Below are 17,923 nucleotides of genomic sequence, written 5' to 3' on the forward strand. Positions count from 1 at the left end.
AACATTCCGACTATTTGGACCACTCTAGTGGTTGACATGGCGACAGGACCACTTTTCAAACGTAACCTCCGTCGATTCTTCTCATGCAGAAGGCCCAACGATAAAAAATTGTTAAAAAATCCTGAAGTCTTCTCTTGTTTTTCTTCATATCGAGCAGAAGACAAACAAACAAAGGCTGCGTGCGGTTTTTCCTTCGAGCCGCTAAGAAAGACGAGCCGTAATTGTTAAAAATTACTATGAGCAACTTCAGCGCATTAATTTTTGAGGCCGTTACGCTAGAAAAACCTCTTTAACGCTCTCAACGAGATAAATAGCACTCGCTGGCGAGATGACCTTTCCCAGCGCTACCCCGACATTGAATAATTCCGAGATTATTTACATTTTAATTTCGATGCAACACAATAAACGTTGGCCGGGTTTTCACATTTCATAATAGATTTCCGTGGACATGGGGGGGGGGGGACTGATGAAGAGGCGACGTTTAAAGATCCCCTTGCCCAATACTTCTTTATCCTGGTGGTGGACAGTGGTGGTGGTGTGTGGGGGGGGGGGGGTATAAAAATTGATAGGGTTATGGTGACTTCATAAAGGAACGTCCATTAATACAGGGCTTTCAACCCCCCCCCCCGCCTGTAAGCTACCTAATGTGATGAGCACCTATTTTTTATCCTAAACATATAGTATCTTGACTAATCTGTGTCTCGGTTTTCACGTTTATGGTTGATTTTAGCCTTAAGTATTGTTTCCCGATGATGGAGCAGCTGCCTCCCCTAGAAATTGCCGAGGAGATGTTTTTTTCCGGGGGCAAGAATATTAATTAATATGATATGTCGCCACCCCAGGCTATAAAACAATTAATTATAGAACCATAACAATCCCGTTTTATGGCACCATTCCGACAACCGTTCAAAAATATCTATATGTTTTCTTACGTAGATCGCATTTGCGATGCCTGCTGGAGGACTCGGCAAGGAAATTATTCATGTTAATGAGCTCTGCAAAATGTTTCTTAAAAGATAAATTCTCTTATAAAACCACTATGCCTCTTTGCGTAAAAAAAAGACAATCCTTGGGACCCACAAATTATTATTTTATTTTTTTTTAAAATAGAAAAATATAGACTGAATATTTTTTACATTTTTTAGTATTAATTTGTAAATAAATAAGTAGTAAGTGCTGAAAAAATATTAAATTTTTTTAACAAAAATTATATCTTTATTTAGATTTATTTTGTGATATTTTTTTTAATTTTTTTTTTTATTTATTTAATAAGTGTATTTTATTGAAATGTGATTATGGCCCATGGTTTGTGTTCGATTCCTAAACTACTTTCTTAGTGATTGCTATAATTTTTTTGCAACATTTTTCAGAAGGGGAACAAAAAGATTTTGAGTTTTTGAGGAATTTTCGATAAAAACAATCTTTAAATCAATCAATTTTTTGAGTTTGCTGCTGATTTTTTTTTTTTCGGTTTGTTTGCACCCCGATCCATAAAAAGAGGTGATCCTTTGACGTTTTGCAAATGATAGCTCAGCCCCCTGGCACACAAACGGTTAGCGGCAGATAAGAACCATTTGGCCCATCAAGCCTTCTGGACCCTGGAAACCAGAACTAAAAAGTTTAGGTTTCTCCTTCTATAAATTCCATGTGCTTTTCTAGATTATCCCTCTAAAATAACAATACTTATCATATCAATATATAAAAATTGAAGTATTTGCCAAAGCAAAACTTCACCTGTTCAATGATTTTTCCCCCAAAAAAATTAAAAGTAAAAAAAAAAGAAGAAAGTAAAAATGTTTATATATTTTTTCCCGGGGGGGGGGTACAGATATTGTACTATTATACTATTATACAATATTATACTTTTTTTTTTTGTGTAAAACAAAAAGAATATTCTTCAACTTTTTGTTATATTTTGTTTTTTTATTGCTATTTTAAAACTTCCTTATTATTTTTTATGTCACTATTGTAAGGTTTGTTGGCCCCTGTCGCCCATCAACAATTGGGCTTCCAAAGTTTCTTTTTCAATCAGCGACCCTTAAAAAAAATATATTAATTAAATCCATCTAGAGCCTCAGCGGTAAAGAGGCTTCGACGCGCTTCCCTCGAGTGCCATCTATTAGCCTGCATTATATCTCTGCTCATTTGGGATATTCTCCCGGTAACCCTGTGGTTCCACTGGGGCCACCAACATGCGACCGCTGAATTAATTGAGATATTCCAAGGACTGTCGTGCCACCTGGAAGAAAAGCAAGCGTGATCTTATCTTCAAACACTTTAGGGTCCCAATGGGACACTTTAACACTTTATAATACTGTCTTGGTGTGAAAAGCTCGGTAATGCCCAGGGGAGACCTTTTGGTAGACCCCTATTCTGCTATCAAACCCCCTACCGTATAAATATCATCCATGTTATCTCAACATCAAGCCGTGCCATGTGGAGAGGACATCTATTCAAGAACCAGTTGGACCATCGACTTTGTCTATAACCTTCTCGCTTTCTAAGTGGAGGCTCATAGACCTGATGAGACCTCTGTGTGGTCTCCGGCCCTTCTGGAAGCTATTGTTCTAAATCTGCATTGTTCAAAGGGTCCCAAGTAGACCACATGTGGTCCTCAAAGATGGCTACATGACCCTAAAAATACCAATATTTCAAAAAACAGTTGGGCATCTCTGCATTACTCTAAAGAAATGACAGTATGTTACATTGTATATCGGAATCCGGCATTTTAGGAACAAACTTCTTATATTCGCAGTATCTAAAAAAAAAAAAAAAAAAATCTTTAAAAAAAATTACAAAATTAACAGAAAGAGGTCCAAGGCATCCTGGAAAAAGAGAAAATGTAATTGATTGAAAAATCAAAATTATCAGAATTTTAACTTCTGTTGATATATAATTCCAAAAATGTCTACGAAAATTCTAGAAAATTCTAAAAATCTTATACCCACTCACCTTTCTAACCAAGAGGGTAAAAAATATGGAGTGGAAAAACCCAAGCCCCAGACTGTATGTCTAATGACGGGGACAGGGGTTCATAGAGTTAACACGTTAAGTGAATCTGACTTTTTTTTCTAGCGAATGAATGTTCTGTAAATAGTTAATTCAGCGGCATCACAATAGGCGAGGGTGTGTGCGGACAGTTAATGAGATGCTGTCCTTCCAAATGGTTATTGTCCATCGTCTCTTTTCAGGACACCAGCTGATGTTGGCCACTTGTTTTCAACGCCCTGGGGGGGGGACCACTAAGCATCACTGCAAGTCCCTGGGGGTCTTCCACTTATCGCTTCATTAAGCACTAAATGGTTACATTAATTCCAACTGCTCTTTGGAGATATAACTGTCACACATGATTTACTCGCCTCCATCTGACAAGAGCATTTACCAAGCTCCCTGAAAAAAAGTCCCAGCCTAGGCAGGTGGGGTATAATGGACACGTGAACATAGTGCCACAGCTAGAATATTAAGTGATCTTTTCCCCTTCATTTCTTTAAATGAGAAATTTTACCAACATTTTGCGGTGATCAGTACCCATTTTTTTTATTTAAAAAGGACATGTTTGGTTATCATTTTGTTATTGGTTCATTTTGAGAAATCATGAATGTTTCATTCATCTCCCCAAGCAAAAAAAATTCATTCCATGGCAGGGAATTCATCATAAAAGCCTAAGAACCAATAAAAAAAATGGATACAATGTATAGATCAAATTTTAATGCAACCATTGGGAACACTTGGGGTCGCACAGGGTACAGAACATTCTATTAACCGTTCATATGATAGGTCGGCTTAGACGGGGTATAGAAAGAGCGTATTAGCCGATAATTTGATTGGGCTGGGATTTCGTGAAATTGGAAATTTGAGCTAAATTTTTGAAGAAAAGGAAATCTGAAACATTGTGAGAGCGAAAGAACCGATAATCCCCATCCTTGGAGCTCATCGACCCTGTCCCGGAAATCACATTTTCACAGACAAAAAGGCCGGCCAAAAAACCTGTGTTTTGCCACCAAAGATCTTTTAGAACCAAATGGCGTTAGGAGAGCCGGTTTTTGTTCGCGGGATTATCAATTGTTTTTTGGGTCATTTTTTCCCCACTTTATTTCCCCACTCGTTGAGAACTCATCAAGTTACCAAACCGTCTTGGGAATAGATTAGCGTTCAGGGTTGGCCAGTTCAACCAGAATAAGTCAATTACGAGCTTTCATTTGTGGAATTTGGACATTGAGGGTTCAAAAAATTAACCCTTTTTAGGAACGCTTATAAAAGTAACTTTAACTGATTTTGATGATTTTCCTTGTATTGCATGTTATTCCATTTATATATAATGCCCCCCCCATATCTTAATGGTCTATAAGTCACCTTCAAGGAATCTCTTGCTTCTCTTGACTTTAAAGGACTGCCGCTTATTACTATTTATGACATCATAGCGCAACATTAAAATTAGTGATAAGAATGGGATACTAATTAAAGAATGCTTCTTGGCTGGTGGGGGAGGGGGTTCTAAGACCGATCAATATATATGTATTAGGACCCACCTTATACATGAATACCATGGGAGCTGCCATCTGATTACTCCCCCTCGTTTAGTTATCCCTTGCCTGCTGTTAAGTTGCTGCTTTTTCTTGATTGGTCCGAGCAGTCTTTGTAAGGGTGGGGGAGGGAGATTGTAAACTCGTTGGAGCCGGGCTAAATTGTTATGTTACACACTACTTGTTGTGTCCTGTCTACCCATTGTACAGCGCTACGGAATATGACGGCACTATATAAAATATTAAATAATAATAACACGCTGGATAATGCTGATTCTGCCACAGGCTGCCACTGGTCTCAGCTTCAAGAAGGTGAATTTTTTATTTAAAAATGATCAGCAAACAGAGAGGGTTCGTTATACGCAGTTTTAATGATTTGCTGATTTAATGAATGTTTTTTTTATATGTTTCTCTGTAACGACTCAAACCTCAATCAGTCGTTGGTCTCGTCTTAGATTCAGGAGCCGTATGTCTATCCCATGCATGTTTAATCCCCTCACTGTATTATCCTCTACCACCTCTGCTGGGAGGCTGTTCCGTTTATCCTATTTCACTTACTATATAAGACAGTAATGTGTGTCTTTTCTTCTGCTTTATTGTAGTGAAATTCATCAAATAAGAAATCTTGACACCTACTAAACGGTTAAAGAAAATGCACTGTATACATTTTTTTTATGTTTTAATGAAAAACATGGGATTTTTTTTAATGGGTGATACTCTCTCTTTATTCTACAATAGCTTTCCGCTGCGGGTAGTAGTCCTTACATGGAACGTTATTAAAACATAAATTAAAATCCCTTCTCCAGCGTAAAGAATCTGTGCTTTTATTTACTGTATCTTTGCAGTGATATATATGATAAAATCTGACCTATTAGCGGTCTTTTAAATACCATAGTTATAAATTGCTGTCGTTTTTTGGCGTAAAAACCTTTATGTTTTATTCATAGAAATATCTTCTAATCCCATATATTATAGCACTTTAAAAAAAAAAAAAGGAATAAATTCAAGTTTATGCATCCAGATTATTCATAAATATAAATTCACAAAATTAATAAACCTTAATTCTTTAATTCCTGAAATATAAACATTTTAATAATAAAAAAAAATCAAATAAAATATATATATTTATACTTTGATCGATATTATCAGCTGAATACCCATCCCCAAGTAATAAACTATTAAATATTCCAAGACCAGTTGTTTTTTTTTTTTATGGTTTTCAAATTGTATTTTATAAAAGGGCCGTTAAATTATTTCTGGTTAGTAAATTTAACTCAAGACGGAATTAGCAGTTTCTGCTGACAAATTTATTTAATACCTTGAAGTGTTTGATCATTAAAGAGAAAATAAATAAAAACACATTGACGTACACATATCTGACAGAATTCGACTTACGAGGGATAATTTACATACTGGGGTTTTTTTTTTTTTTATACCAATAAAACAAAATTGTATTTTTTTTTTTATTTGTACAGCATCATTAAAAGATACAAAGAAAATATTATTTAAAAAAGATGATAGTATAAACTTAAAAAAAAAAATCATACGATTTTAAAACGGGCCACAAAAAAAATAAATATGTATTTGGCAACAGACTTTTTAAGTGCAATTTAATTTTTAATTTTTTATTTTTTTTTTGCAGTGAGTTTATATTTTTTTTGTATTTTTTTTTTTTTACTTAGATTTTTATATTATTTTTTTCAGTAATATTTTTTTTTTATTATTTAATCGTTGATCCATCCGTGAATGTTTGGTTGTCCAATTATAAAGGCAGTGCAAAAATGGAACACACCAAGAGAAACATCAAAAACAAAAAAGGAATCACATCCATCGCGTACAAATGAAATCTTCTAAAGTTCTCAACAAATTCCTTTTGTGGCCAAAAAAAATCATTTTTTTGGGAGGGGGGGGTGAGTTGCCGTGTCGTCCTCTTTTTTTTTCATCTGGTTTGAGATAAATCTGGTGGGCGCTTGGAGATAGAGAAGTGAAACTGGTTGGTAACATACAACACAAGGAATAAAAAATGGATATTTAGCTATTTACGTAGAAGTCCCTTTTCTTCCACTTTTTATTTTTTTTAAATTTTTTTTAATATTTTAGAAGTATAAGCTATGAAATTTCAAAGCAGGCTTGCGTTGGCTGTACCGTGTAGAGCAAAGCCTTGCCTGCGAATGAAGATGTTCTTCGGAGGTCAGGGTATCGTCCGTGCCCTTTTATAGCACTTTTTCCCCCCCAATAATTAGTTCAGATTGTTTTATGCTTCTTTTAGGCCATCTCGCGATAAAAGGTTTCCCTCGTGTCTTTAATTCAAAAAATTACACCATGCAAGGTGGGATGAGTCTCATATCAAAACTGGGCATGGTCAACCTCGTCGAGCCAAGATGCCGGGCTGGCCGGGAAATCTGGATATCCACCACTGCTACCGGTTGAAAGATCAGAATTTGGTCCGTTTGCTCCTAAGACTCTCATCGACGGTGGCACCCCTTGGCCACCCTGGCCCATTATACCCAATCCGGCATCTGAAAAGGCGAGGCTTGAGATCAAAGGCTGGTGGCCGGACATTGCCTGCAACGACGCGGGCGACTGAGGGATCCCGTAAGGGCTGTTGGATCTCAGGTCGTGATACTGGTCTTGTGTTGGGATCCCACCGTGTTCCAGCGCAAAGGCACCATTGCTCCCAGCTTGTCTGCCCAAAGCAGGAGACGTCTCGTTCAGGCTATTGTAAATCCCGTTGGAGTGGCTTAGCTCAGACATAGATGGTTCATCTGTTAGGAAGAGAAATGATTCTTTAATAAAGCTCATAGATTGATGATTCCATGCACAGGTCCACCCAACGCTCCAGTCCACCCAACGTACTCATCTACGACACAAGTCCCGTTGTCCTATCCACTCATCTCTTTCTAGCCCCCGTTCCATGGGTTCTCACTTTATCCGCTTTGTTGAGCAGCCCCATAACCATTTACTTTGTGAGCAGTTCCAAGGAGGGACTTAAACTCTTGTTTATCAGTAATTGTTTCAAGTATGGTAACAATATCTTCTCTAGACGTCACATTCGTAACAATATGGGATTTGTTACATAGAAACGTAGAATCTGCTGGCCGATCAGCCCCATCCGGCCCCCGTCTAGTCTCCCGTTTCTCCTGCTGTGAAGACTCAAACCTTAATCAGTCGTCTTAGATTCAGGAGCCGTATGTCTATCCCATGCGTGTTTAAATTCCCTCACTGTATTACCCTCTACCACTTCTGCTGGGAGGCTGTTCCACTTATCAACCACTCTCCCAGTAAACTAAAACTTCATTATATTCCATCTAAGCCTCTCTAGTTTTAGATTAGGACCTCTTGTTCTTCTCCTTGAGCGATATATATTACCCTTACTGGAGTCTATGCTCGGGCTTCTTATATGGAAATGAAGATCATTGGGTATAATTTCTATTTTATCTGCAAAATATGCTGAAAATAAAAAAGGCTTAAAAAGTCAAAATAATTCTCATTTCCATCCAAAAAAATCTCATCATCCCCACTCTCTGCTCCTCTCAATGAAGAATTCAAGTTAAAATGGTTATTCCTCCCCGTACCCGTAAAGGAGACCTCCGCGTCACTGTCAGGTCCCTCCTCCTGGATACTGTCTTTATCGGATTTGGAACTCCCTCTCGATCTTTTCATGTTCCGGAAATACTGGCCCCATCTTTGTCTCCCGGCATCCTTCTTCAGTCGTTTTTCTTTTGCTCTTCTGTTCTGGAACCAAACCTTCAAAACGCAGAAATATTTTCATTTAAATTCCAAAAAAAGCCCAAAAAATTTAGTTTTTTAAAAAAAATATCATCGATGTACCTCTACCTTCCAAACGTATTTCTTTAATAAACCTTGAGGTTTTATCCAGTTTTATTTGAGAGATACAAAGTATTCAATAATAAAATACTTTTATAACTTAAAATAATTTTTTTTTCCTACTATGTATTTTCCCATAAATCTATGCATTTATATATTTTTTTTATTTAACTTGATAAAATATTTTACTTCTCAAAACCCAGAATATTAAGCAACATTTAAAAAAAAAATCTGGATTTTTTATTTAATTATTATACGTTTAATTCAATGATATTATTATTTTATATATATTATAAATGTTTATTTATTTTTTTACATTTTTTGCCAAAGATGTTATTTATTTCAGAATAATGTAAATAATAAACACAATAATATAGATTTGTGCAGAAGTGAATTTTGCCCTTTTTTTTCTTTGCCTTTAACCCGCGGCTTATGTCGTTTAATATTCACCTGCACGACTCTCATGTCCAGCCCGGTCTCCGACGACAGTTGTTCCCTGACGTGTCTGGCGGGTTTGGGAGAATTATTATATGCGTTTTTTAACGTCTCCAGCTGTTTTGCGGTTATTGTGGTTCTTGGCCGTTTCGCGGTGGATTCTGCTTCTGTAAGAACGAGAAAAAGAAAAAAAATTCAATATTATTTTAGTTCTCACTCCAACTAAACAATAGAAAAAATACATAAATCAATTCTTCACATTGTTTTAGGGCAAACGTTAGCATAACCTCATAGAGGTATGGCGTGCGGCGGGCGCACCGTGCTCCCCTGGGCGATGCGGGCGGGTGCAGTGCAGGGCAGTTTTGGGGAGCATGCAGGGGGCTGCGGCATTTGTTGGAATTTGGGGTCTGCGCTGTAGGCCGTGGCGGAGCGTCGCGGTGTTGCGTTGCCTCTCGATGTGATTTATGGCTGTTTTTGGTGTTGCAGTGCAGCGGCGGCGCGGTTAGTTAGGGTGCAGTGCGGTTATTTATGTGCAGCGGCAGTGCGCTTGGGTTTGACGCAGTGGTTCGCCGCGGGAGGACCGGGTTACCTCTCTGCTTGGCCGTCTCGTAGTCCGCCTTGCACACCAGCCGGCTGTCCTCCATCAGGTAGAACTCGTCCCCGGTGGCCAGCTGCCTCTTACACACGATGCACGAGAAGCAGTGGAGGTGGTAGACAAACTCCTGGGCCCTTCTCACCACCTGGGTCGGGGGGATGCCCTGTTGGCAGGCCGCACATTTGGTTCCAAACCTCCTATGGGCAAAAAACGACAGGCTACGGTCACCAGGGGCAAATAAATGGCTGCTGCCTTCTGCCAAGACACATTAACTCTTTCCGGTACTTCGTTCTCTTGGCATCAGTCAGTCTGACTATGCCAGTATGCCAGATAAGTTTCTCCTGCTGTAAAGACCTTAATCAGTCGTTGGTCTCGTCTTAGACTCACTGTATTACCCTCTACCACTTCTGCTGGGAGGCTGCTCCACTTATCTACCAACGCTCAGTGATGTTAGAAAAAATTGTGAACATCTATGCCTTCTGTCGCAGGTTAAATATATCATTATTATGTATAACTGCCATTGTACAGCACCCTGGAGTCTGTCGGCGCTATACAAAGAATAATATATAATAATGATAGATGATGAGGCTGTGTTGGCTGCAGTCAGCCATTGGGGTGATGACAAAGTACCAGAAGCCGATTAACCCTGTGTAACATCACACTTGGATTTAATCACTAAATGGTTAATCTATCTCTATGTAATGCTGGAGGGGTACATAGGTATAAGGAGACCCCATTTCAACATGCAAGACAATTCAGGGGTCTTCCTTCTTATAAAATAGCAATTTTCACCAGAAGCCCCTAAAGGAAAAATATATTGCAATTCAATTTCCCAACCCCCACATACTATATTAATGTATGTGCAGACCCTATAGATATGATATGGCAGATAATGCTACAAGTCCCTGTACTGAATCAGGTGTAATAAAACATTAAATCAGTTTGGAATACAAAGCAGAATCACAACTGCAGGTTAGGAGTATAATGAAATGTACTGGTCCCTATCCGAATCATTGCACAGTGGCTGTGAATGGGTTAATTTTGAAATTGAATAAGGAATTCGGATTGTATTACTGGTGTATAGGGCTCTGACGCTGTGGGTTTGTACTGCAATCCCCATCATGCAGAGATAACCAGTGGTTGCATGATGGCAGTTGTAGTCTGCACACCCAAAACCTGTCTATGGGGTATCTCTACAATCTGGAATTTTGGCAAAAATGCCCCAAAACCAGTATACAGACCAATTGTCAGATATAGAATGATGTTTGGATGTCTGGTCTTCAAATTGATATATTAAAAAAAAATCTAATTTACAATCCAGGCTAATGGGGATTAATTATTTCATTTGCTTTATTATTTAATATTTGTTTAATACAAATTATAATTATTTTATTTATTAAAATATAAATATATATATATATTATAACATAATACTACCTTATATCCAGTCTTCACAATTAAATAAATTATTCCAATAAATCATAGATGGCATCCTTAGTATATATTTCTATATCATTTTAGCCTTCCCTAAAGATCTTCATTTTTGTACAAAAAAAATGCAATAAATAAATAAATAAATAAATAACAAAGTCACCATTTTAAATCTATGCCATTTACCCTAATCAGTTAATCCCACATTCTATGGAGCATTTTAGCAGTTAATTATTAATACAATAGAGTATATTATATAGAATTAATGTATATAATACTGTATACAAATTAAAATAATATTCAATATGCCTAAATGTTAATGAACACATATATTAAATATGCTATATAAGTAATATACAAAGCTATCGAAATATATATGTATAGCGATACACACAATATATTTTACTATATATAATGTAATAATTTAATATAATAATAACAATCATTTTATAATAATATTTGTAATTAATTAATTATGTTTAATATATATATATATATATGTATATTTGTGTGTGTGTTAGAATCTTATGTAATATTAACACAAAATTCTTAATAACAATATTTTATAATAACAATCATGACAATAATATAACAATAATAATAATTTTATAATCATATTTTTTACATTGTTTAATATGTTTAATATATATATATATATATATATATGTTTGTGTGTGTTAGAATCTTATGTAATATTAACACAAAATTCGTAATTTTCAGTTTCTATTTTTAACTTTTTTCTACAAAAATATTCCAGCAAGCAATCTACATCATGCTTTACATTATAAATCAACCTGTTAGACAAGCTATTGTAGCCATTGCACTTGGATTATTAATAATGTATTAATGGCTCATTGTACAGGGCCCCTGCTCCCAGGACTTACTTGAAGAAGTCGTCCTTACAGTACACGCTGTCCCCTCTGCTGAAGCATTTCTCTGCCAGCTGCACTTGACAGTCATGGCATTTTAAACATTTGCTGTGCCAGTGTCTGTCCAAAACCTTCAGGATGAATCGGTCTACAATATGCTGATTGCAGCCAGCACACAGGGGGATCTCTGCAAAATAAAGGGGGCAAAGCCATGAGCATCTCAAATCCTACCCTCCATCCCAGAATTAGTCCACAATTCACACATTTTCAGCCACAGTCCACAAAATAAATAGTTAACTTGTTTTTACAGAAACCATTGTTTTAAATGCTTTCTTAATTATTTGTATTTATTATTTTGTTTTATATTTTCTTTTTTTACAGATTTCAGCAATATAAATATAATACATTTATTTCCACTTGCAAAGTACCTCTTTTTTTTAAATTAAAATAAATGCTAGAAGTGAAAAATATTCCAAAATTCAACAGTGTATATGTGAAAGGGAGCAAAATATCCACCAAAATTGTTTTTTTTTAACCCATCAATACCAGCAGGTTTGGTAACAAAAATAAACAGTTTACTGGGGCTTTATACAATGCAATGTTTTACATTAGATCAAAGTAAGACAGCAGAGAGATTTATTAACAGATGAGCGCTTCTTCCTACGAAACAGATGGAATCCATTCGATTGGAAACTCCGAAGAATTGGGTCTAGGTTGCAATTAACCCATGTTGTACAGCGCTGCAGAATGTGTTTGCGCTTTATTCATGCTACTGATGGGGAAAAAGGGTCACTATGATAATAGTCATGTTATATCTTCAAAAAAAGCTCATTCCACTTGAAAATACAAGTATATATTTTTTTCATGTAGCCTGCTCAGTGACAGATCTTACCCTGGCCAACAATACGTTGAATATGGTCAGATTCAGAAATGGAAAGGAAACACTTGTCACAAACTGGCATTGTTTAGGTTAAATGATAAAATAAAATAAAAATATTGAATTATTGCAGCATTTTGTTAAATTGTAACTATCCGGTGTTATAAAGATTTGTTAAAGAATTATTCAATAATAGGTGAAGGGACTTCTGACTTTAAGGTTCCTGATGGACAGCAAAAGAATTAAAGCTTTCTGCCAACTAGAAAACAAATAACCCTTTCCTGTCCAGTTCCAAGATAAGGCATAACTAAGCCCAGATATTAATTTTATTAAATACCCAGTCAGGAAAATGCCTTACTTTTCATCTTGAAGTTATAAAACTGTCTTCTCCTTTCTGTTATCAGCAGGTCACAAGCTGGTGGATATTTGGTCATTTGCCCCCAAACTGCCCTCCTCCTCCCATGAATGTCTCAGGTCATCCTAAGTGAGGTGCAGGTGACCATGAGGAGCATTGTCAGGTATGAATAGTCATGGTGCTAATGAAGGCACAATAAGGTTGGACTTTAAATACCGTAGTCTTAGTCATTGTCAGGATGGCCAACCAGATCTTCAGGGTGGACTTTTCCAGTCACACCTGACAATTAAACCTCTGGAGGCTGGTGGGAATCCACAGTGTGGACCACACAGACTGAGCAGACACATCTCACCCCAAGGATGCCATTGTCTCCTGCTCAGGAAATGGTCAATCAAAGTATTAGCTCCAGAATGTAGCCCCAGGTCCAAACATCACCTGATCTGGCATATCATGGGTGATAGGAATTGGGGTATTTAATAATAATCATGACTAAGAAATTACAAATTCCTAGAATAAATGGATTTAAAGTCCTAGGTCCCTCCCCTAGCCATCTATTTGTCGATCTATCCATCTATCTATCTATCTATCTATCTATCTATCTATCTATCTATCTATCTATCCATCTATCTATCTATCTATCTATCTATCTATCTATCTATCTATCTATCTATCTATCTATCTATCTATCTATCTATATATCTATCTATATATCTATCTATCAATTAATCTATCTCCATATCGATTTATATTTATATAATCTCATTCTATTTGATATATATATATATATATATATATGTATATATATAGATATATATATATATATACTATACATGTTTTGAGATAAGCTGTTTATTTGTTTGAATACAACCTTATGGATGCTGCAGACTCTCATCATATAGTGTATAGATATTATATATAAGAACCTTTGAAAAATAAGCAAAAGTTAAATTCTCTTGTTATTGTTAATACAAGGTTTAACCATTTCTCTTAAAAAAACCCAACAACAACCCCCCCACCAGTTAGTTAACCTCTTGTTGGGGGATCAGTAATACCCTCCTTGCCCCTTTTCTGGCACTCAAACTGTTAATGTTGCCCCGAGGTCACTTAACTCATGTCCCTCTCTTATTGATAATTGCAACAGGTAACCTAACGCCTGAGGCACACACATCTACAGGGAGCAACCTGACCGGTATATCAGAGGGGGGTGAATATTGGGGTCCTGTTTTATTGATTATATTGGAGCTTTGAATAAATAATGATCATATCCAGCATAAATAATATATACACACTGGGCATTCGAGGAGTGGGGGGCACAGGTAACCAGGTGGAGGGGGCCGGTTTGCCTCTGTGTATTTAAATATTTATTTGGCTGAATCCTGACACAGCTCAGCATTATGATAAAGTGACTCTTTGCTTTTGTCTAAGGGATGTCTGATGAAAATTTAATGATTTCTTTTAAATGAGCCGATTTTGGCAACGAACCCCCCACTTCCTCCTAAATACGACTTTTATCTTTTAAAATGCCTCGAAATTAAGTACAAATCCACGAACTTCCATGTACTGCTAATTTACCAAAGCAGCAGTCATAATAATAATAATAATAATAATAACAATAATAATAATAATAATAAATATAATAAAAGTAAAAGTAATGATAACGTAGCAATGTTGATAATGTCATAAAAATAACAATAACAACAACAATAATAATAAAGTAATATTTGTTAGAATAATACACTTCAACTTTAATTATATTAATTGATCAAAATTTAAAATGCTTTTCGTGCCTCGTTTTATTCAACACAGATATAAATTAAAACAATTATAGATACATCGCAACTAATAATTTCTTATAGATTTAGTAAGGTTCAGCTCAATTTTTGCTGCTTAGAATGTTAGCATTGTTTCTGCTAAACTACTAAAAATACTTAAAAACATGATATCAAAGTAAATTTGTTTTAAAGAAATTGTCATAATTTTGGTGGAAATGTTATAACTGTTATAACGAGATTTATGTTGGGGACTCGATTAATAATGTAAAAAATAATTATATTATATTCTATTATTTGAATTTAAATTATTAAGGCATTTTTAATTTCTTCTCCTCCTCTTATTTTATCTGGATATTTTCTTTTTTCGGGGTATTTGAAATTTTCTTTACAAAATTCCATTTAAATCCGTTACAATTTCACATTTCTCCAAAGACAGATCAAAGCTTATGTGACTCCAAACTAACCCCTAATTCTGGCAGGGGTTAAGTGCAATGCTTTCTGAAATAAAAAGAATAAATATAATACATTTGACAGATGAGATAGAATATAAAAATACTATAAAAGGCAAAACAATAAGATTCGATTGGTATTTTTTTGTTAAATTAATGTATCAAATACAACACATTATAATTTATGACTTACAGCCAAAATATAAAATATTCCGCCTCAATTTTATACAGAAATAAGTTATAAAATAGAAATACATTAACTTAAAATTATAGATTGTGAGCCCTCTTTTTTTCATCCCTAATGTTTTTTTCAATTTAATGTCTGCTTAGAAGGAAAAATGAATTAGTATTTTTATGGATAATTAATGGAAAATAAAACAATTATATATTTCAATTATTTTTGTAGCAGAATATGCAATGAAAGGAAACCTGTGATGTGTTATTAATCTTAGTGAATATGGAAAGAAAAACGGATTTTTTAAAAAATTAATTAGAATTTTTAAAATTCATTTCCAATATTCTTGCAATTTTCGCTAAAGGCTACGATATATTGATGATGTTTACAAACCTTTTCGAAGATCAGCATTCTGTGCAAGCAAGGCAAAAAGCATATCAGTGTTCCCTGATTCCTTACTAGCATTTAGTTCCTTCAAAGCATCCATCTTGCATCCTCTTGACCTCCCCAAAAAATCTCGAATATTAGCTTTTTTCCCTCAATATTATAATAAAAAAAAACAAAAAAAAATTTTTTTTGAATATTTAAGGCTCTTCCTGGTTGCTTGACATTAAAACAGATCCATAGGTCCACGTTTAGTGGTTGGAGAGCTGGAATGGGAGCACATGCTGTGTCTTGGCTGGTGGGTGCTATAGACTGGCAGGTGCAGAAGAGGGAGCAGTAAGGAGATAAGAAGAGCCCTAGCCCTGGTGACTAGGAGCTCATACTGTACAGGAGATAGGATATCATTATACAGGCTGTATGTACTGAGGCTTACAGAGCCAGACCAAGGAGCCTCACCAGAGGCAACAACACTATTTGTCAATTTAATGTGGGCTGGAAAAATATATGAATAATACACATTGTCTCAGAAGCCCCCCTGATCCTGCTTCTTAAAGGGGAACACATTCTTATTTTTGCAGAATCGACTTCCCTGCTACCAAAAACACAGCGATCTTATTATCTTAAGTGGTTATTTAAATGTAGATATGTCTGTTCAAGTGGGCTGGGTGAGAATTAACCCCTTCCTCTCCAACACGAATGATCTAGTACCCCAAAGAGTCTTCAGAATAAAGGGTTTTTGGGGGGGGTTATTTTTGATAAAATATTTTTTTATAAGGGTACTTTTCAAATAATGTTAGGTTGATGTTAAACTATAAATTATATTTTACTTAAAAAAATATCCTAGCCCTATGTGTTGTCCTAGGTGCCCATGCTGATGAGCAATTCCTGACTTTAACATTTTTAATTGTGAATTTGCTACAGATATGCACGGAAAATAAGTGTATATTTTATATTCATGTTCATGTAATTTGATTTATATTTTCCATAGATCAGTATTCCAGACTCATTTTCCCTATGGAACCCTATAGGCTCTGTACATGCATAGAATTGGGGGGGGGGGTATGATGAATTTGCCCAGCACAGGTGGGGGTTACAGAGAGGTATATTTAGCAGGTGGTAAATATCCATCCTCAGGGTTCTTTGAAATAACTGTGTACTCAAGGAGCCCCAGGCAGCTCCTTAAAGCCTCCAATAAGTCAGAACCCTGATAAATCCAATTGACACTGATCTTTGGAGCAAAAAGGTGTCTTGGGAAATCAGGTCTTAGTGCCTGGATGGAGGCTGCAGATGAATTTAAAATCAATGCTCCATTTGCCTACATTTTCAGAGTATATGAAACACATTTTGGTGAAAGGTGGGAGATGTTTCACAGTTATATCCAACTTTTAGTCTTTAATAATAATTTTAGGTGCTATTGATCTGACAGCTTTGAAGGAGTCAGGCGACACTAATGCAATAAAATGAGGAGGCTGTTGACTAATGAGATTATTTACAAGAAAAATGGGTGTTTGCTCAGCTTGGGCCAGGGGGAGGCCTGATTTCTTGCCCCTGCCACGGGGAGCTATAGAGGGAGTTTGAACCACTACAGGGCAGCCCTGAGCTCCCCTACACTGGCAGGGAAGGGGTTACTGATAGCTGTCAGTCTCACTTATTATACCCCAATGTATATAGGCATAAATGTCTGTGTGTGTACATAGTAGATCATTTCATTCTATAAATATATGTGCACTACATATGCAGTTAGGTATAAATGGTTCAGGTACCTGTTCATACAGTGTACCTGGTGCTGTGTATGTGTGGATACTGTAACACATTTCATTTTGTTATTTCCATTGGAAAGGTTTAGATCACAATAAATCCCTAAGCACATGGCCTGGAGGTATATTTTATATAACTGCATCCAGTAATTTAGACCAGAGCTGCCAGCCACAGTCACAGCCAGGATGTGGGTTTCATGTTACCAGCTCAGAGCCAGTATTAAACCTGTAGCAGGTACTGGGGGTGGGGCGGCTTGCAGCAGGAGAGGGTATGGGGAAGAGTGATGGAGGGTAGAGGGTATGGGGAGGGGTGATGGAGGGTAGAGGGTATGGGGAGGGGTGATTGAGTGTAGAGGGTATGGGTGATGGAGGCTAGAGGGTATGGGGAGGGGTGATTGAGTGTAGAGGGTATGAGGAGGGGTGATGGAGGGTACAGGGTATGAGGAGGGGTGATGGAGGGGAGAGGGGATAGG

The 17,923-nt window shown here is 36.4% G+C and overlaps 1 protein-coding gene across 1 annotated transcript; it reads right to left on the reverse strand.

Moving 5' to 3' along the window:
* Positions 1-6,236: 6,236 nt before the first annotated feature.
* Positions 6,237-15,799, reverse strand: LHX3 (LIM homeobox 3). The gene is made up of 6 exons (XM_053473058.1): positions 15,703-15,799; positions 11,697-11,868; positions 9,376-9,578; positions 8,802-8,953; positions 8,099-8,270; positions 6,237-7,288 (listed from the first exon to the last, which is right to left on the reverse strand). The coding sequence occupies exons 1-6, from the start codon at positions 15,794-15,796 to the stop codon at positions 6,870-6,872; spliced, it is 1,212 nt and encodes a 403-aa protein (XP_053329033.1). The 5' UTR covers positions 15,797-15,799; the 3' UTR covers positions 6,237-6,869.
* Positions 15,800-17,923: the final 2,124 nt, after the last annotated feature.

Source organism: Spea bombifrons, chromosome 8, assembly GCF_027358695.1.
Source record: "Spea bombifrons isolate aSpeBom1 chromosome 8, aSpeBom1.2.pri, whole genome shotgun sequence".
NCBI classification, from domain to species: Eukaryota; Metazoa; Chordata; class Amphibia; order Anura; family Pelobatidae; genus Spea; species Spea bombifrons.

Excerpts from the sequence above, each read along its gene's own strand:
- LHX3 (XM_053473058.1), bottom strand. The coding sequence starts at position 15,796 with ATGGATGCTTTGAAGGAACTAAATGCTAGTAAGGAATCAGGGAACACT. Across the intron at positions 11,869-15,702 it reads GAATGCTGATCTTCGAAAAG|AGATCCCCCTGTGTGCTGGC; the intron begins GTTTGTAAACAT and ends TTTATTTTGCAG. Across the intron at positions 8,271-8,801 it reads TGGACATGAGAGTCGTGCAG|GTTTGGTTCCAGAACAGAAG; the intron begins GTGAATATTAAA and ends TGCGTTTTGAAG.